A 19,591-nucleotide genomic window follows, 5' to 3' on the forward strand; every position below is an offset into this window, starting at 1 on the left:
CACAATTTTATTCAAGAAAAAGTCTACTTTTTTTCATAATTTAATGTTGAGTAACATGAAAATAGAATAGCCTTACTCAAATTTTTAAAAAATTATTTCGATTTTAGAGTTGATTTTTAAAGTAATATTATATATGAATTCTTGCACCATATATTGAGTGATCAAAATTCTCTAAAATCTAGCCTTGTTTCAGTTTTTACTTTTTTTTTTTTTTTAAAAAAAGAAGTTAAATGCAACACTTTAGCATATCAAATAGAAAAAGGGTGGGAAGAAATGTCATTGTTGAGGAACTCGTGGATAACAACAAAAATTATTGGCTAATCTTATTTCTAATTTATTATTTTTTTATGCCACTTTCTTTCTTGTTCTTCTTTCCCCCAATGCAATATAAATAACATTAAAAAAAAATAGTAGTGGGCCAAATGTACAAGTATATAAAATTAATGGACCGGTAAAAAAGGCCCACATTTGAGTGGACTAACTTCCCTAACCCAAACGATAAGCTGGATTTTATTGGATAGCCACGTGGAATTACGTTATCCTTAAACTTCCCTTAGATTAGATGGCTATTTAATAAAATTAAAAAAAATCAAAACAAAATCTCACATATACCACCAATCAATAAACCAAATAAAAATCTCGTCAAAAAAAAAAACCAAATAAAATAATTCAAATGTACAATTTTACATAAAGATAAAAACATTTAAATTATAAAGTCTAATTTATTTATATCAAGTTTCATGGGAATATGCCCCCTCCCTCGACTCTTGTACAATTTAATTTATTTATCACCCAATGTTTCCACTGCAAAAACATTAAATTTTTATTACTTATTAGTTATTTTCTTTTTTTAAAAAAATACAATACAATATATTACACGTTACAGGCTCCATGCTAGCTAGCCAATCCTCTTTTAATTTGTACTCGCCCAGTATTTACTCATTCCGGCGATCTTCCAAAACCCGTCGTCAGCCAACGGGCTAGGGGCGTATCGATCCGTACGTTGCCATTCCTTTTGGTTATAAAGTACAGTTCTTGGTCATCTTTAGGGGTGGCAAATTTTTAAAAAATTCCGATCCGTCCCGATTCCCAACTCGTTTCCGTCCCGAATTTTTTTCGTTCCGAACTTTTTCCGACCCGAGTGTTCGTGATTTTTCCCGACCCGATCAATGTCAGGATCGGGATCGGGATCGGGATAGGCAACCCTTCCCGACGGGATTTCCGACCCGACTCGAATATAAAAATAATATTTTTTAATAATATTTTTTTAATTAATTTTTTTTTAATTTTATGTTTTAATATTAATTTTTTATAATTATATACCATATAATTTTTTTTATATTTATATTTTTTAATATTAACATTGAGTTATAATTTTGGGCAAATTATTTAAAACTCCCCATTACCAAACTTCTCTTTAACTTAACTCCCTACCCACCCTTTTCTTTGTTTCCACTCCCTAATGGTCCCCATTTTTGAATATTTTTGAATTAACAATTAATTAAAACTAATCCTTTGTACGTGGCTTTGTTATACCTATCAAACCAGTCCCGGCCATGCAAGATTATTGGTTATGCAAGGTTTCCAGCCGATATACTCTAGATTAGGGTCCAACATGCTTCCATAAGATAAATTAAATTCAAATACCTATTTGACCATAATGTCGTCGGGTCATACCTGCCGAGTTTTACGAAGTTCTCCTCACACTCCAACCACGCAGTCGCAACAGATGGTTTCTGCACAAGCTCCTTCAACGACACCCAACACAACCTTAATTCGTTTTCTACCTTAAGGCGTATGGTATATAAATTTAATTATAAAATATGAGCATGAAAGAACAAGAGGCTTTAAAGAAATTATTCAGACATAATATTATTACATAAATCAACTCCTTTGAAGAGGAGAAGACAACTTGTTTAGCTACTCATAGTAGCATTATTCTTGAAATACATAAAGAAAACTTAATACAATAGAAAGAGAAATATTACAACAATTTATTTGTAAGAAAACTGAAGGGAATTATCGATGTCTTCAGCTTCCTTAAATGCCTGTATTTATAGCTGTAGTTCCACTCGTTTCACCGAGAAACTTCAGGGAATCTTACAGCTGTCTTGTATTTCTTTATGCCATTATTGATGATATCTTTTACTAGTGGAGGAGGCAGCTGTCTTGAATTTTTTATGCCATTATTGATGGCATCTTTTACTAGTGGAGGAATCACATGCCTGCCACTTTCTTTTGGCTTTATTCTCCTCACATGCCTGCTTTATTGTTGTCGGGGCATCTTTTGCTTTTGAAGTAGACCCCTTTGAAAACGCATCTTTGATGGTCCTTGTCCACCTTTGCTTGTCTCGGAAAAATCCTTTCGATCCGTTCGGGGTCTAAAGGTTTTTTCAAATTCTGGCTCCTTCAGATTTGGGCATTCTGGGCAGATATTCTCTGACCATCGTCCAATATGAGCCATGTTACAAAATTTTCGGCGAGTTTCTTTACTCCCCGGCATCTTGTTGTTCCACAAAAGATTTCTCTTCTTTTCGAAGAGTTCTTCCGCAAATGCTGTAGTTTTTCCTGTCATTGTGTTCAACAGGAACGATCCGTTCACAGAATTCTGATAAAATTTGAATGAAAACTTGACTTTGTCCATCTCAGTAAGACAGACCCAAATACCCCTTGCCCTTCTGGTTGAGATCTCATTTTCTCCGAAAGTGGACACCAAGGGTATTTCTTCAGTTTTAGGATCCTTGATAAATTTATGACTGTTTATATCAGGTTTCCTCAGCTTGATAAAATGAAAGGGTTCGTGTGATCCTTTCACTGTTGGTTCTGGAGCTGCACTGAAAAAATATAACTCAAGCACATCTCCTCTGGACAAATGATCATTATTTGCCCATGTTTCTTGGACTGCTTCCTGAATCCATTTTGATAACTGTGATATCTCCAGAAAGCTTGGTGACATTGTATAAACTGAGGCCAAAGCCCCAAATTCATACCAGAGTTTTACATCTTTAGGATTGACATTGTTTTTTAGCCAAACCCTTGGATATATTCCTGCAACATCAACCCTGCAAGTGTTCGGGTTGATTTCATTCCTTGTATTCAATTTCTCCCACTTCTGTTGATAAACCTGGAATAGAGAAATAATAGATGGATTAGTATCAATCTTAGATTTGCCCTTGTCAGTGTTGGGCCTAAGATTGATCTCTCCCTCTTTTATCCCAGAGGCGGAGGGTTGACTTGATGAGTTATCCTCATCAATTGTTGCTTCATCCAGATCATCAAAGGCTGATGATAGATTAGCGCTTGTTTTTTGAGTTTTAGATTTCTCAACATCTTGTTTCACAACTGGTGGTTGTATTTCTTGTTCTTGTAAAACCAATGGTTTTAGTATATCTTGTTTATGAGAAACCAATGGTTTCTCTATAGCCTTCACAATTGGCCCTTGAATAGCAGCCCATAGTTGTGTTTGAGCTTGCATACATCCTGTAATTCGATTAGATACTTTGATCCGATCAACTTTTTGTAACCTGCCGGCCATTTCAGCATTAATGGCTAACTGGTTGAACTCGTTTTGAAGCAACCCAAGGTGTTCCCTGAGATGCCTCTACATTTTCAGGATGGAATCCACGTCACTGTCTTCCATCTCTTGTTAAAAAATCTGCAAGAATATTTTCATGAGATTTAATAATAAAAATATCAAAAATATAATTTTGACATAATGCTTGCCATCTTAATAACCTAGCTTTCTCAGGTTTAGATTCAATCTTATTCTTTAGGAAAGCTTTTACCTGGGTGTTATCAACCTTCAGAGTGAATTTTTTAGCAAGTAAAAATAATGGTCATTTTTCAAAAGCCCTTTTAACCGCATAAAATTCCTTCTCGTTGATATGCCATCTAATGGCCTTAGATTCTGAAAAAAGACCGCTATAGTATCTGCATGGTATTTCCCCATCTGGAGTGATTTTGGTAAGGACTGCCGCCCACCAATCGTCGCTGGCATCCGTAAATAATACCAGATCATCTTCATCTACGGGTATAGCCATTTTTGGAAGATTCTTACATATCTCTTTTAATTGGTTTACCCCTTTAGTATGGTCATCGGTCCATATAAACCTAGCATCCTTTTTTAACAAAGGACTGAACACCTTTCTGTACATTGCTAGATTGTTAATGAACATCCCTGCAAAATTAACTACTCCAAGAAAACTCTGGAGTTGTTTTATATCTTTGAGTTTATCTGGAAAATTCTTTACCTTTTCCACAATATGGGGTTGTAGAATTATTCCAGTTTCATCAATCTCAATACCGAGGAACTCAATTTTTCTTGTTGCTATGACTACTTTCTTTTCAGATAACACCAGTCCTTCTTGTTTACAAATTTTAGAGAAAATCTCTAAGTGTTTAACGTGTTCGTCTATATTTTTTGATGCTATAAGAATATCATCAATATAAACAAACATAAAGTTGAAATAATCTTTAAAAAAGTTATCCATCTTTCTTTGAAATATCTGGGGTGCATTAGCCAATTCCATAGGCATAACTTCCCAAATATAATGTCCTTGTGGAGTAGAGAAGGCTGTGAATTTTTTACTTCTTTCTTCCATTCGAATCTGGTAAAATCCAGACTTACAATCAAATTTTGAGAATACTTTAGCATTTCGTACACAACTAATTAGGTGTTCTCTACTTGGTATGAAGTACCCATCAAACTCCAAGATTTTATTAATACCTTGGTAGTTGATAACTAACCTGGGTTTCCCTCTTTTTATTTCACCATGATTTCTGACCAGAAATCCTGGGCTGCTATATGGTGAAACTCCTTCTTTGATTAGACCAAGGTCCAAATGTTCCTTGATAATTATTCTCATATCCCTTTGATCTGTTATGTTCATCGAGATAGGCTTATATCTGACGAATTCATACTCTTTGCCTTCCTTTAGAGTAAGGCTGACTTTGAGTTGATTTTTATCCCATCATGCCAAAGGATGCTCGTTGTAACTTTCCTTGAGCCTCTTTTTGACATCTTCAAGGGATACCTTATTCTCTAACTCTATATCTCTGTGATTTAGAGTTACCTTGAGAAGCTCCATATCATCCGTTTGGAGTTCTTGTTCTGTTGTTATTTTCAACATGATTTCTCCAAACCTTCTTGGATCTTTCATTTTTGGGTGAAAAAGTTGTCCTTTATCACCACGCTGGCTGCGAAATATTATCGACAATTGTCGATAAAAAGCAACCTTGAGTCTTTGAATGATAATTTTATGATCACAAATTGTAGTGAACATAAGTCTTCTTGACTCATTGTCTTGTGTGTACTTCTTAAACATTTGTAAGAAGTTATTTTCTAACAGGATATCAGCTCCTGTATCATGGAAATAAATTGGTGGTGTCTTTACCTTGTACCAAGGTGTCTGACCTGCTCCTCTCATAAGGATCTCTTCTTGTTTTATTCCTTTGCAAAGAATTAAAATTCTTCGAGAGAAATCTCGTCCAGCAATTTTTGGCAATTTTTCTTCACATTCTTCAGGGAAAACTCCTCTTTTTGCTGTACAAATTCTTGCTCCTGAATCAATATAAGCTGCAAAGTATTCAGCCTTATATTGTTCATACAACACTCCAATCGGAATGTATATGGAGAAAGGACTTGTTGTCATTTTTTAAAGGGATTACTAAATGGCCCTGTCATTTTTAACAGACTGTGTTGCAACTCAGTAATCCGATTAAGACTATTCACCTTTAGTCTTTCTAAAGCTTCAGAAGGTAGAGTATGGTTAATCCTTTCTACCTCTTCAATGCGTTCTAGTAAATCATGTTCATGACTTACTAATTTCAACAGTTTCTTCTTCCTCTGTTTATAAACAGAGTTTTTGAATCTGATTAAGGGATTGTCCCTTATCCAATTCTCTTGGTTTTTCATCTTGCAGAATTTTTATTGAATCCTCCAAGTCTTCTCTTTTGCCATGAACTCTATTCCTTTTTCAAGGCGTTTCCATGGTTTATGGTTCTCCAAAAATTCTAGGCCAAGAATGAGCTGATCCATTTCTTTTCCTGGAATTCCACAGATTTGAACTTCCAATTCTCCAATATTTATCACTCCTTGGTAAGTTCCTTTTTCTTGTTGTTCCAAATAGTAAATCGAGTTACAAAGAAACTGATTCCGATGGCTTGTAATTTCGAATACTATTTTCACTTCTTTCCATCCTTCTGGAGATCTAAGTTTTCCTATTATAGAAAACTCCTTTTATTCTGATGGAATTTCTTGAATAGGAGATTTGTCCCATCTCCTACTTGTCATTCGGTCTCCTTGGAACGATAACCTTCAGGGTTCTATTTTAAGACCTCTGTATAGAACAGATTTGTCTTGAATTTGAATGTATGTTTCCTGAATTAAAGGAAACTCAATTCTTTCCGGGTATATTGCATGAGCAACTTTCCCAAATATATCTGGAATTTCAATGAACTCATTTCTAATAAATAATTCAGAATGATGAGTATTAGAAAGAGCATATGAAATTTGATATGTAATAGAATATGGTCTATTACCTTCCTTCATTAGTCTTTTTTCCTTTAAGTTTTGATGTAACGTCAAGGCTCGACTAAAATCTCTATCAGCTAAATTGTAGGCTATTCTTGGATAAATAACTCCCACAATTTTTCCTGCGCACAAATTTCCCGAGATAGTTCCTAGAACCGCATCTTGTATATTCCTCATCCTTTTATCGCATACTACGATGTCTATGGATGAATCTATTCCTTCTTTAAAAGTAGCTTTGATCATAATCTGGATTTCTCCAATATGAATCCAAGACATTGTCTTTGCTACTTCTGCTTTTAATTTCTGTAATTTCTCTCGAATTTCTTCAAAGGGAATTAACTGCATCTCAATTTGATTACTTGTTAATTCCATAGGAATCGTTATTTCCCTTCTTGATACCTTATAAATCAAATTATGTCTTCTTTGTCTTAGCCCTAGGTTTCCTAAGACTCTTTCAACTTGTCCTGCCGAAAACCCTTGGTACTTCTGTAATGTTGGATTTTCTCTCATAATCCTTTGGACCATATTATGAGATATCGTGGTTTGACTAAAGAACCCAGCCAAACTTTCATGTGTTTCATGTCGAAACACCTCCTCTTTACTCTGATTCTGATTCTGATTCATCCTCAGAAACTTCTTGACTAAATAATATCTCTTCTTCGTATATGCTTTCATCTGAGGGGATATCCTCAAATTGATATACTTGGACTAGATCTTGAAAGAAAACCGCATCATCCATATCTGGTGTTGCTTCAAAGAGTTTGACTCCTTTTTTTCTCATTTTTTGGACAATTCGTAGATATATGTCCTCTTGCTCCACATGTCCAGCAGTTGCAATCCTTGAAACTTTCACTTGCTCTTGTATGAGTTCTTCTGAAAGTTCTTCTTGATGGTGTTCTTCCCCTGCTTTGTGATGAGCTTGTTACTGGGAATGTTTTTGTAGGTCTACTTCTTCTTCCTGATCTATAAGATCTGGCCTTTTGTTTGGACCAAAATGTTCTTGGTTTCCAAGAACTTCTCATTCTTTTATTATAGGGATTATTTCTGAATTTCTTCCTTTTAAATCCCTGTGATCTGTTTCCAATGATCGTTGGAAGATCATTTTCTCTACAACATAAAGGTGTACGTTTGTCTATACCCCTTATTTTCTTGTAGTTCTTCTGTAATGCTGCCATATGACACCATTCTGCCAATTTTCTTTTCAAAAAGGACGCGCGTCTTGCCAATGTATCAAGATGACCTGAAACGTATTCTTTAATCAGCATTTCTCTCCAGGGACTTGGCATTTTTGCGAAAAATAGCTGAATAGCTACATTTTCCTCGACTCCTGAATTCCATCTGTATTTAGTGAATAACATAATGTATTCATCAACTAAACAGATATCATGTAACTCGAGGCTATACAGAGCTTGAGTATATCTTCTCTTTTTCTCTGTATCTTGATTATTGAAATAGTCTATCCCTATGAATTGAGCTTTAAATAGGGTGGCCATTCTTTCTCCAATCTCGCTGAGGGATTCTCCTGCTAAGATTGATTCCTTCATATCTGGCATAGTCATTTCCCATGCAATCTTGACTGATCCCATTAGACTCATTTCTAGAAGTTTAATGAATCCTTCTTTATTGAGATCTAATGTTCCTGCTGCAATTCTCATAGCTGACGTCCAATCATCTATAAGATCTTCTCTGTTTTTGAAGTCCAAAACATCAAGGTTTAACATAACCCCGTAAGAATGTATTGGATCTAAAACAGTTTTTCCGTAAGGAGTTTGATGGAGTAGGATTTTACTCCTTCTTGATCTGGTTCCTGCTGGATGTGAATTTTCTTCAACCTGAAACTCACTATGTGGTTCTTCTGTTTTAACCACATATCTTGGGGGATTCCCTATGGGTTGTTCACCCTCAGGAGAATTCATTTTTAGATCTACTATTTTGATTTGCAAAAGAATCCGCAAGATCTTGTAGATCCTCGAGGTTTAATCTTTCTAAAGTAGTCATCAGATAGTGGTTTTCTCTGATACTGATTTTATAAGATTAATCATCCTTTCATCATCAGTTAAAGGTTTTTGAACCATTTTGGTTTTACCTTTCTGATGTAACAAAGGTTCGGTACCAAACGAGAGTGGTAACCTTCCTCCTGTATTACCTTTTCTAGGACCAGAAGTGTGTTCTAGATTTATGATTTTATTTTGAAGATCCTTTAGAGTCACACGAATTTCTTCTTGTTTCTTAAGGATTTCTTCAATTTGACGAGGTATTTCATACAGCTGATTGCTGTAATATTGTACCGTTTTTTGAATTTCTCTAAGATCTCCGGAGAGTTTAGAGGAATCTGGGGTAATCTCTAAAAATTTAGAGTTAGAAATCATCTGTCTTTATCTCTTCAAAATTGAGAGTATTAATCACAACCTGTCGTAAGTAATCTATTGTGAACAGATTAACTTGTTTATAGGATTTCATATAAATAAAATCCTCTTGATTCAAACCTTCGTTTGAAGTCATATTTTGTAAAAATCTTCTCCTCAATAAAGAAAAGCATGAATTAACGAATAATATTACGTCTAAATAATTAACCTAAAGCTCTGATACCAATTTTGACACAAATTCTTTGTACCATGCTTAAGCACGAAATCTACAGATTTTAGCATAAAGTCTTTAGATTTTGAGCATAAAAAAGCATAAATCCAGTACAAAAATTAAAAAATTTAAATATTCAAGTTTGGTGGTCCTAGGGAGCTATTGCAAAGAATCTTATGGGTAGGGAGCTAGGGTAAAGTCAAGTTTAGGTTTGGGGATTTATCACCAATTTGCTCTATAATTTTTTTTTTATTATTATTATGAATAATTATATATTTTTTTATTAATCAAGTAGTTGTTTTAGTTTATTTGTAATGTATTAAAAAAATGTTTTAGTTTTTTAATGGTTATATATAAAGAAATTTTAATTTATTTGTAATGTATTAAGAAATTGTTTGATTTTTTTCAAAAAAATTTTTCAAAAAAATATTTTCATAGAATTTTTTTTTAAAAAAATATTATTCGGGATTACCCTCTCCCGAACGATGGGATCCCGAACATTCGGATCCCGACACATCTCGGGTACGGGATCGGGAAAAAAAAATATCCCAATTCATATCGGGACGGGAATCGAGTAAGGGGGTTACGGGACGGGTCCCGACCCGATTCCACCCCTAGTCATCTTTGTTTTTTTTTTTTTTTTTTTGTGACGTGGGAAACCGCGGCCGCTATCTTTGGTGCACACTGAGTAAACCCCTGAACTAACGCAATAGCCTGCAAACTATGTTAGTCAAGTAAATTATACTAGGCAAGCCCCGTGTGACATGCTAGTCCAAAAAAGTGTTGGTCGGAGGAATCGAACTTCTAACCTCTGGTCAAAAGTTCACATACTCCATCAACTTGGACACCCACTTAGAAGCTCTTGGTCATCTTTTGTTGTTGTGCATATATATGTATCTATCCATACAATATACAGAGTTAGGGCACGTAATGGTGCCGGGGCGCCAAACATGCATGTTGTTTCATTTTGCCTCAAATAATTATTTATATGTATATACAGAGAAAGCTCTTAACATTTTATAAGAGTTGCCCATTTTATTATTTTCATGACGAGTTTTTAAACATTTATTTTTGTTGTTCTAACTAGCCCTTTTTTTGTCGTCAATATTAGACTTATAGTTCGAAAATGTTCTTCTATTATTGTAATAATTTTTATATATATTCATATGCATCGTCCATAGTTCACAATTTTTCTTCACAAATACAAGTGATGTATTTTAATAAATATGAAAATTATCAAAAATTTACTAATAGATTTTCGTAATATTGTCAAAAAAAAAAACGGTTACTTAGACGTAGTAACAATGTGTATTCAATAACCTGCTTTGGCGAAAGTTAAATGTACAAATATTGTAAAAATCCAAGGATAAAACGTGCAACTATTATTAAAAAAAGTTAAGATCTGATGCCTATTAAATTTTTGATAGAGATAAAATATTTGACGGGGAGTTTGATACAAAAAGAACTCTATTAAATAATGAATAACACTCATGTGAGACGGTCTCATTTATGAAACGGGTCAACCCTATTCATATTTATAATAATAAGTAATACTTTTAGCATAAAATGTAATACTTTTTAATGGATAACCTATATAAGAGACTCGTCTCAAAAAAATGAGCCTTGAAACCGTCTCATAGGAGTTTTTCCCTTAAATAATTTACGTACCTATGGCTATATGAGCTATCGAGGATTATGTGCATAGAAGTTGGCTTCACAGACAAAATCTTGATATAAAGATCCAAACGATGGTGCGTCGTTGGTGTTATTTGTTGAAATTAATTGTATTATTTCTTCATCCAAAGGCCGGAATCGGAAGCCGGCCGATAGAATTCATCGATTAGGCCGTACGTGTTTGGGTGTGTGTAATTAATAACTTGTGGTATTATATATGATCTTGTTTTGGTTTTGGTTTTGGTTTTGGATTATTATAATCCTAGTAGGATTCTTTTCTTGAAATTGCGTCAAATTAATTAAATGACTAAAATCCCATTTTTCAATACTTACATTGCTAAAAAAAAATTACAAATAATTAATCAATGGCTTCATTTACTGAATTTATAAATGTAAAAATATTTAGTTAATAGATAATTTTATTGTCTAGTATGATTTATTTTCAAGAAGCGTATAAACTATTATTATAAAGATCTACTACTAGCCGGTTCGAAACAAAATCAACTCAACTTTGAAATTAAAATGTAATTCTAACCTAAATGCAAAATCTCATCCGATTTTTTGGGAAAAACTTTTTAAATTTATAAAAAAAATCTAATTATTTTATACTATTTCATTTTATTAATTATCTATAATTAATAAAAAACAACAATTCAAAAACAAATGGGATTTCACGCGATTGTATAATTAAGTAGAACGTTGATTAAGAGTCTCGATCTCATTCATGCAATCCTTATCCAAATTCCAAATGGGAAACTATGAAGTCCTCATACTCACTTTTCAAATTCTATTTATATATTTTTATAAGTACTTCCATGTAAACACCATTTTCACTATCTCTACTTTTCTCTTTTCTTCAACCCCTAGCTAGCTTAGTTTTACCTAGTTATATATACGTGGCACAGTTGCAGATCATTAAGTTCTCGAATCGAATCGACGCCGGCGCCGGCGGCCTCAATATGGCACATTTACATTATTATTCCGAGGCGAAGAAAGCTAGCTAGCAGGAAGTATATATTATATTAGTTGCCTTTGGGTTTATGATCGTCATCTGGAGATTCATAGTTCATCTTGGTGTTAATGAATCGACCCCCGCACCCTCGAGCTCTTTTCATGGCATGCAGATGCCGAGATTCATGAAGATATGGCTGCAAACACATGCACAAATTTTTTATTAGAAAAATATGAACTACTGATCAATGAGATATGTATTTTATGATCATCGACAATTTCGATTAATTTAATTTGAGCTAAAAATATGAATAATTAGTTAGAAAACAATTGATTCAATAATTTGCGTATATCTACCATAATATTCTCCGCCTCTATCAGTCTTCACAATCTTAATATGTTTTCCACTTGCTTCTCCACTTCGGCCTTGAAAACCTTAAAGGCATCCAAAGCTTCGTTTTTGTGATGAAGCAAGTAGATATACATGTACTTCAGAAGGACAACCCCAAACGCGTATATGTTGCAAACTCGGTTTCCAACCTTTAAACAATTCAAATGGCATTTTTGGAACAACCTTTGTTGGAACACGGTTTAATATATACACAGCTGTCTTAAGAGCTTCGGTCCACAAAAATTTAGGAAGTTTGGAGCTACTAAACATGCTCCGCACCGTTCATATAAATTATAAGTATCTTACTAATAATTTAATATGAACATAATATGAAAACTAGGTTAGTCGATTGAACAACATAAATCAAACCTTGTTCGACAAACTCGCCTAAAAAAAGTGTTGATATTTGATACCATGACTATATATTGGCTAACTAAACATTCATGCACCTACGTACTCTTAACAACTGATCGTACTATTCATGGGAGCTTTAATTTGTTAACAAGTACTATTTGCTAAATAGAGGGGTGCATGATTGGGAAATTTCAATGGCACACTCAAAATCTCAAATGCAATTTCCAAATTATATAGTTACCTTAAATTAAACCGAATTATTTTTATCTTGTATATATATTAATTTTAAATAATAATAAAAATGGTTATATAATATCTCGATTGGTTTGAATAAGCTTAATTTACTTTATATTTTCTTTTATTACTTCAAAATTAAAATAACAACTAATTTAAAATGATAGAAACTCTAAACATGGAGAAGAAAAACAATAGGATATTAAGTTCTTCGTTGTTAATTTTTATAGTATGCAAAAATTTGTCAAAAACTACAAGATTTTTTTAAATATATATCTATATAATTTATTATATATCAACCAATTAATTAATATGACTGAAACTGGTTGCCCTAATAAAAGGGGGCAAAAAAAAAAGAAAAGAAAAAAGGGAGATTTTCTTAAATAACATTCACCATATTACTATAATCAATTTTAGCCTTCAATTAAGTTACTTAACCAAAATAGTCTTTTTATTATATCAAATTACAAAGATATCATTTTAAACCCTATTCACAAATCACAATCACTTTCTGCATCTCAAAGTATTTTATCCTCTCATCAATTCCATTGTCGATCGTAGTAAGGAGGAAGGGTACAGAGCATCGTTCTGCTCTCATCCCATAAATAAGGAGCCTTGAAGCACATCAATCCCTTTTTCTGTATGAATTTCATTTTTTTCCACTTATTTTTTTCACAAATAATGGTTAATTTCATATTTAGATTATTGTATACGCATAGATATACGGGCTATATATGGTAAACCTTGGTGATTTCGTACAAACCATAATTCAAACTACCAATTCATAATTTTATTAAAATATGTTTATTTATATACGTAAGTATTATTAAAAAAAAATTAATATATTATAAATTAAATAAAATTGAAAGAATGCTAAAATCATCTCTTAAAGAGAAATATTATGTAATTATACAGATGAATCACGAAAAAAGAATATGTGTGGTCTCAGAAAACTCAACATAGTAAATGAAGAAGGCATAAAAGTTTTAAAGAAATTAAAAATTATCAATAAAAGGGTATTTTAGGATTTATTAATTATATTAGAAATAATGCAAAATGTGTAATAAAGAAGGCCATTTTTAAAATTCTGATATTGAAATGGACTAGAATAATCAATTTTCCAAGAAAAAAGGAACCCCACATGAATTTTCAGCTGGCAAGTTTAATTCACAGTGCTAGATTATCGAATTTTCGGGATCGATAATTGGTTGACATTCCTAATAATAAGAAACTAATCTTCTAATTATGAAAAATAGATTACACTTATTAAAAAACTGCAAATTTGGTCATGTATGTTTGTCATTTTGCGATTTTGGTTCTCTATGTTTTCATATTTCAGTTTTAGTCCTGCATGTTTCGATTTTTGGCAATTTCAGTCATTTTTATTCGAAAATGCTTACGTGGCACTGCACACGTCAGCTCCACATCAGCACTGAATTGGTGACACGTCAGCGCCACGTTGGAAAAATGACTAAAATTGCCAAAAAAATAAAGATAGCGGATTAAAACTGAAATCTGAAAATATAAAGGACTGAAATCGCAAAGTGACAAACATACAGAACCAAAAGCAATTCTCCCCATCATATTTTATAGATACATAGATATATATGTGGTGTATTGATTTTAATTAATTGCGACAAATAATTATAAAAGAAAATAAGACGATTACCTTTCTAACAGAAGTGGCCATTTTATTTTCCAGGGCAGCCTTTGCACGCAGCCGTCTTCGCCTCAGAATCCCGTGATACTGTTTCGCATTCACGTAAACAGGCTCCTCGTGAGAAAATGAATAAGAGCAAGACGTATAACCCGACCCGAACGTATCCGAATTCGTCGTAAACAAACCACCGGGCACACCTTTCGGGTGGCCGCCGCCGCCGTAGTTAACATGATTTCGTGGTGTCGACGTTTCTTGCATTAAATTCTCGCCGATTGCGCGAGCCGGTACCATGGCGTCGACATTTTCTTTTTCCCTGCACGCGGACAATAAGATTCTTTCCCCTGTGATCCAAGAATTGCATGGATCCCAGGGTTTATCAATTAGTATATCATATGTATTTCTTGTGATAATTAAAAAGAAATTGGTATGTTTGTGACTTTTCTTCTTAGAGAAATTAATTATGCATGAACTAAATTTTATTCTTCTAAGATATTATTTCTTAGAGCTTTTAGAAAACAATTCTCAACTTTTTCTTAACAAAATTTTGAAATTTTGTAAATTTTTGTTGAAGAAAAGTTGTCGAGTGTTTCCTAACTCTCCGATCCGGCCCAAACACTACCTTAAAGGGGTCATGTCACGGGATACATGTCTTTCCAATTGCAAGATAAACTAATTTTCGACGAAAGCTGCGACTTACTCGTCGAGCATGCGTTCGATCGGTCGGGGCTGAAAACGTCGACGGTGCCATGGTTGCTGCCATAACTCCACCAAGATTGTGAGCCAGACGAGCTCAAGTAGTCCATTAACCCATACGCATCATATTGCTCATCTCTTTTACCTGTTTGCACTTTCATAATGCGCATACACAATTTATTGGCCTTTTTTTTTTTCTTTTTTTAAAAAAAACTTTTACAAGGGATGGAAGAGAAATTAAATATCGATAAATTTGTTTATGTGAGAAAAGTTAATGTAAGTTTTGAAGAGTATCGATCGATCTCTTCATGCAATGTTGCATGCCTATATATACACACGAAGTAGGGTATTTATAAGTCATGTGTGAAGGGGTGGAAATGGAAGATATTTGATGGAGAATGTTTAGGCCAAATTATTTTATTTGTGTGTAGAATAATATTATAATTGTTTGATTGGATGAAACGTAGACCTATATTTTTTTAATTTGATGAATGAGTTTGGGACACGACATTTCTTGGCTATGGCATAGAGTAATTGAGAGGAAAATGTATGCACCATCCTTGTATAACACGTAATATATATGTATAGTACAGATGTTGGGTCCAAGATTTCAAGATAGCATAAACAAATGGTGCAATAGTCAGTCGGTGGTGGTATATATATATACTTACTGTGAAGTATTAATGGGTATTCAATATTTAAGAAATTATGAAACATATATATTTTAATTTTTACTATAAATATATATATTCATGTGATAAGTTTCACGTACGTCTCTTTTGCTCTGATTTCGTAAATGGACTCGGAAGAAGAACCTAACTAGTCTTCTTTGGTCCTGCATGCACACGCATTGGTATTTTTAAATATCAAATGTACTGTTATTTTTATTTTTTTAAAAAAACACTTCACGCTCGTAAAAATATTAGCGAAGATTATGTCATATAAAAAAAGTACATGTACTACGTGTGTGTCAAAAAAATAATGTTTTATATCATTGCTAGAACGAGGACCGTTTATCAAGATATCTAAAGAGAACACCTCAAGGATGCTAATTATTAATTAATGATTAATAATTTTGACTATTATTTCTTAGTAATTAATGATGCAACACATAGGTAGCCTTTCTGATTATTAAAATTCAATGTTTTATATCACACTTTCAAAGACAAGTAGTAATGTAAAAGATAACGATAAATAAAGTTTATTTGGATAATATATATAATTAAATTTCATAATTATATTAATGTCGATCGACGAATCACAACACATACACTAAAACCTTAATCTTATAACGAAATATTGGATTTAAACTCAATTATAACAAACATCAACTCAAAGAAAAACAACAAAAAATAATAATCATCATATCGGAGAAATTCTTTTAATTCGTTAGTAGTATACGTATACAGAATTAGCTAAACAAAATATGTCTCGTATGATAATTCAGAAAGTACAAAAAATATATATCATGAAAAATACTAAAATAGTATTTGAAGGTGGTATTTTAGGTAAAAATTGCAAATCAATATGGTTGTTTTTGTTGTTATTATTATTATTATTATTAGGAAATTGATATTTACACTCCATTTTGTGTTATTTGCACTCCACTTGTGAGTAAATTGGACACATATTTTACACATGAGTGTAGATAACACAAATGAAGTGTAAATATCAACTCCCTTATTATTATTATTATTATTATTATTATTATTATTATTATTATTATGATTCACATATTATTATTATGATTCACATATTATTATTATTATTATTATTATTATTATTTTATATATATATATATATATATATGGAAAAATGATAGAAGGGGCATTGATTGAGTCCACGATAAGGGTAGTACGCGTCCCACCATTTAGTGACAGGTAGACCCTACGCACACCAACCACCATTGATCTATAGCCACGTTTCCCAATGACTCAACGGCTCTTGACGGCGCTTCGCCGTTAAAGTTGCGGCCTGTCCAGGTTTTCAATCGACGCCTGATGACGGCGACCGTCAACTTTCCACATGTTACCCTATTATATGGTAAATTATGATCATATATTTTATTTTACCAAAAAAAATAAAGAAAGAAAGAATCACCATATAATTGGAATGCAACATAACTTGCCAGTTGCGTGTACGCTACTAATGGTTTACAAAACACATCAAATATTGTAACTACTAACGACGATATGATATGAAACCATATATGTTCGATGAATGACGATTACTGTTTTTTGACACTGCTTAAGATTATGACGACCAAAAAAATTTATGACATTGAGATAATAAATTGAATAATATTATTTTTTTATTTTAAAACTATTATTTTTTATTACAGATATGAGTTGAGACGATCTGTCTCTTGAATGCAGATCCGTGCAAAGGAGACCTATTCATATATAATATGATATATTCCAAATCAAACGTTGAATGAAACACAGATACGACTGATTATTGATCTATTATTTCAAGTATATTTTTTTAGTATCTTTTTGTTGGAATTTTTTTTATGTACTTGGAATCCGTAATCGCTACATTCAGAATGCATTGGGTAAACTCAGTTCATTGCATATTTTGCATTGCGCAAGCGTTGTTTGATAGATCCGTCCGAGAAAGTGTCAGTAGAAGGAATTAAACTTCTAATTATTGATCTAATGATTACCAACTCGTAAACTCCACCTTAAGAACATGTTTTTGTTAATATTGCAGTGAATTTTGATTTTATTCCGATTAGTTTAAATGTTGAGGTCGTTCGGAGTTGGTTGTTGATATGGATGGGGAGTTGGAATGTTTATAAAAATCGGTTGAGTTTAGTTTTTGTGATTTATTGATGATCGTGTGGCCTATGTTTTCTTGTGTTAATTTTTTTTAGAATGTTTAAATTTTATATTATTTTATTTATTAACCTAAAAACCCATTTTCTTAAATATTAAAACCTAAATCTACCCAACCCCACCCAAACCTCACGTCACTCCTAGCATCAGCCGCCACCCCCACTCCTTGTTCTTCATCCTCTCCACCCAGCAGTTCCAGAAAAGCCATAGCCAAGGTCCTCGAAGCTCCGAAGTTCCTTATTTTCGTCCCGTCGTTCCGGAACCGTCCCACGCTCGTGTTTCTCGTCGTCTACGGTGAAAGGCATGACCTTTTTTCTACTTTTTGTGTCGTACCAGTGTATATGCGTGTGTGTAGTGTTATGTATCAAGAATTGTTTAAAGATTTTCAGAAAAACGTTAAAGGTGTTGGATGTATGCGCATGTTTTCTTGTTTCTCTTAATCATGGCCACGTTTATGGGTTAACCATGGAGGTATGTCTGCTGGTCAGGGCCTAGGAGGTGTGGGGGACGGCCTGGACTCGTGTGGCTCGAATGGCTCGAGCCAAACGAGCCCAGGGAGGAAATTGCAGCAGTTCGGTCGAAGGGGGGGCGCAGAGTAGGGTTCGAAGGGAAGGGCCGAAGGGATTCCTGGGTTAGGCTGCATGAGGGCCGGGGTTCGGACAGGTTAGGTCCGCCCGGACGTGGGCTACGTCCGGGCGGCGGCGCTCCGGCCAGGAGCGGCCGGAGCCGGCCGGCAGCAGCCATGGAATGGCTGCTGCTCACGGCCGCAGCCGAGGGAGTGTAAGGAGTTCGGGTTCTAGGGTTTAGGGTACCGGGTCGGGTCGTGGGGGCTCGGGTCGGGTCAGTAGGTTAGTGGGTCGGGTTAAGTGGGTCCGGGTCCGGGTTAGGTGGGCCGGGCTCGAGTCTTTTTATTTTTAAAATATTTTATGAATTAGTGGATTTTTGAGTCAATTAAATTAAAATAAAATTTTTTTGGACTCCCAAATAATTTTATTTGGACTTTTAAAATTTTAATTAAGTTAGTCCATTAATTTTATGGGCTTTGGGGCCATAAAAATTTATTGGGCCCGTCTTTGGGTTTTTGGGCCCATTGGGCCAGTTTAAGTGTTATTGGGCTTAGTGAAATTTTTATTGGGCTTGAGTGTTAGGGCCAGCAGTTCAGGACAACCCATGAGAAAATTGCATGTGTCCTGATTATATATTTAATTATTTTTATGCATTGAGTTATTTTAATATTTATATGTTAGTAAGAAAATTAAATTAAATATATATGAAGGACACATATTTTATTCAAGTACATGCATTCATGAAATAATATTTTATACATGATTTAATGTTTAAGGTTGAGCAAGAAAATATTTTATGTTGGAAGTTGAAGTAGTGTGACAATTTAAGGGGGATTCGTCCCCATATGATTGAAGGGCAGTTTACTGCCAATTTAAGAGGTGATTCGTCACCGGCCACGTACGTTGGTTTCCACGCTGATCAGTATTTAATGTATGATTTAAGGTTACACTACGGATACAACCATGCGATGTTAGAAAATTAATTGCTCAACAATGTTATGTATTATGTTATTTAAGTTTATTTAAGTTAAGTTATGTTATGTAATTTTTAAGCATGCTCATTCATGTATATGTATGTATTAGTATTTAATTGTTTTAAATTATTTTAAACCCTTGTTATGT

At 33.7% G+C, this 19,591-nt stretch overlaps 1 protein-coding gene across 1 annotated transcript; it reads right to left on the minus strand.

Annotated features, from left to right (window-relative positions):
• Positions 1-11,805: 11,805 nt before the first annotated feature.
• LOC140888511 (uncharacterized) lies at positions 11,806-15,244 on the minus strand. The gene is made up of 3 exons (XM_073296201.1): positions 15,071-15,244; positions 14,383-14,714; positions 11,806-11,931 (listed from the first exon to the last, which is right to left on the minus strand). The coding sequence occupies exons 1-3, from the start codon at positions 15,234-15,236 to the stop codon at positions 11,806-11,808; spliced, it is 624 nt and encodes a 207-aa protein (XP_073152302.1). The 5' UTR covers positions 15,237-15,244.
• Positions 15,245-19,591: the final 4,347 nt, after the last annotated feature.

This window comes from Henckelia pumila, chromosome 3 (genome assembly GCF_033568475.1).
Source record: "Henckelia pumila isolate YLH828 chromosome 3, ASM3356847v2, whole genome shotgun sequence".
Taxonomy (NCBI): domain Eukaryota; kingdom Viridiplantae; phylum Streptophyta; class Magnoliopsida; order Lamiales; family Gesneriaceae; genus Henckelia; species Henckelia pumila.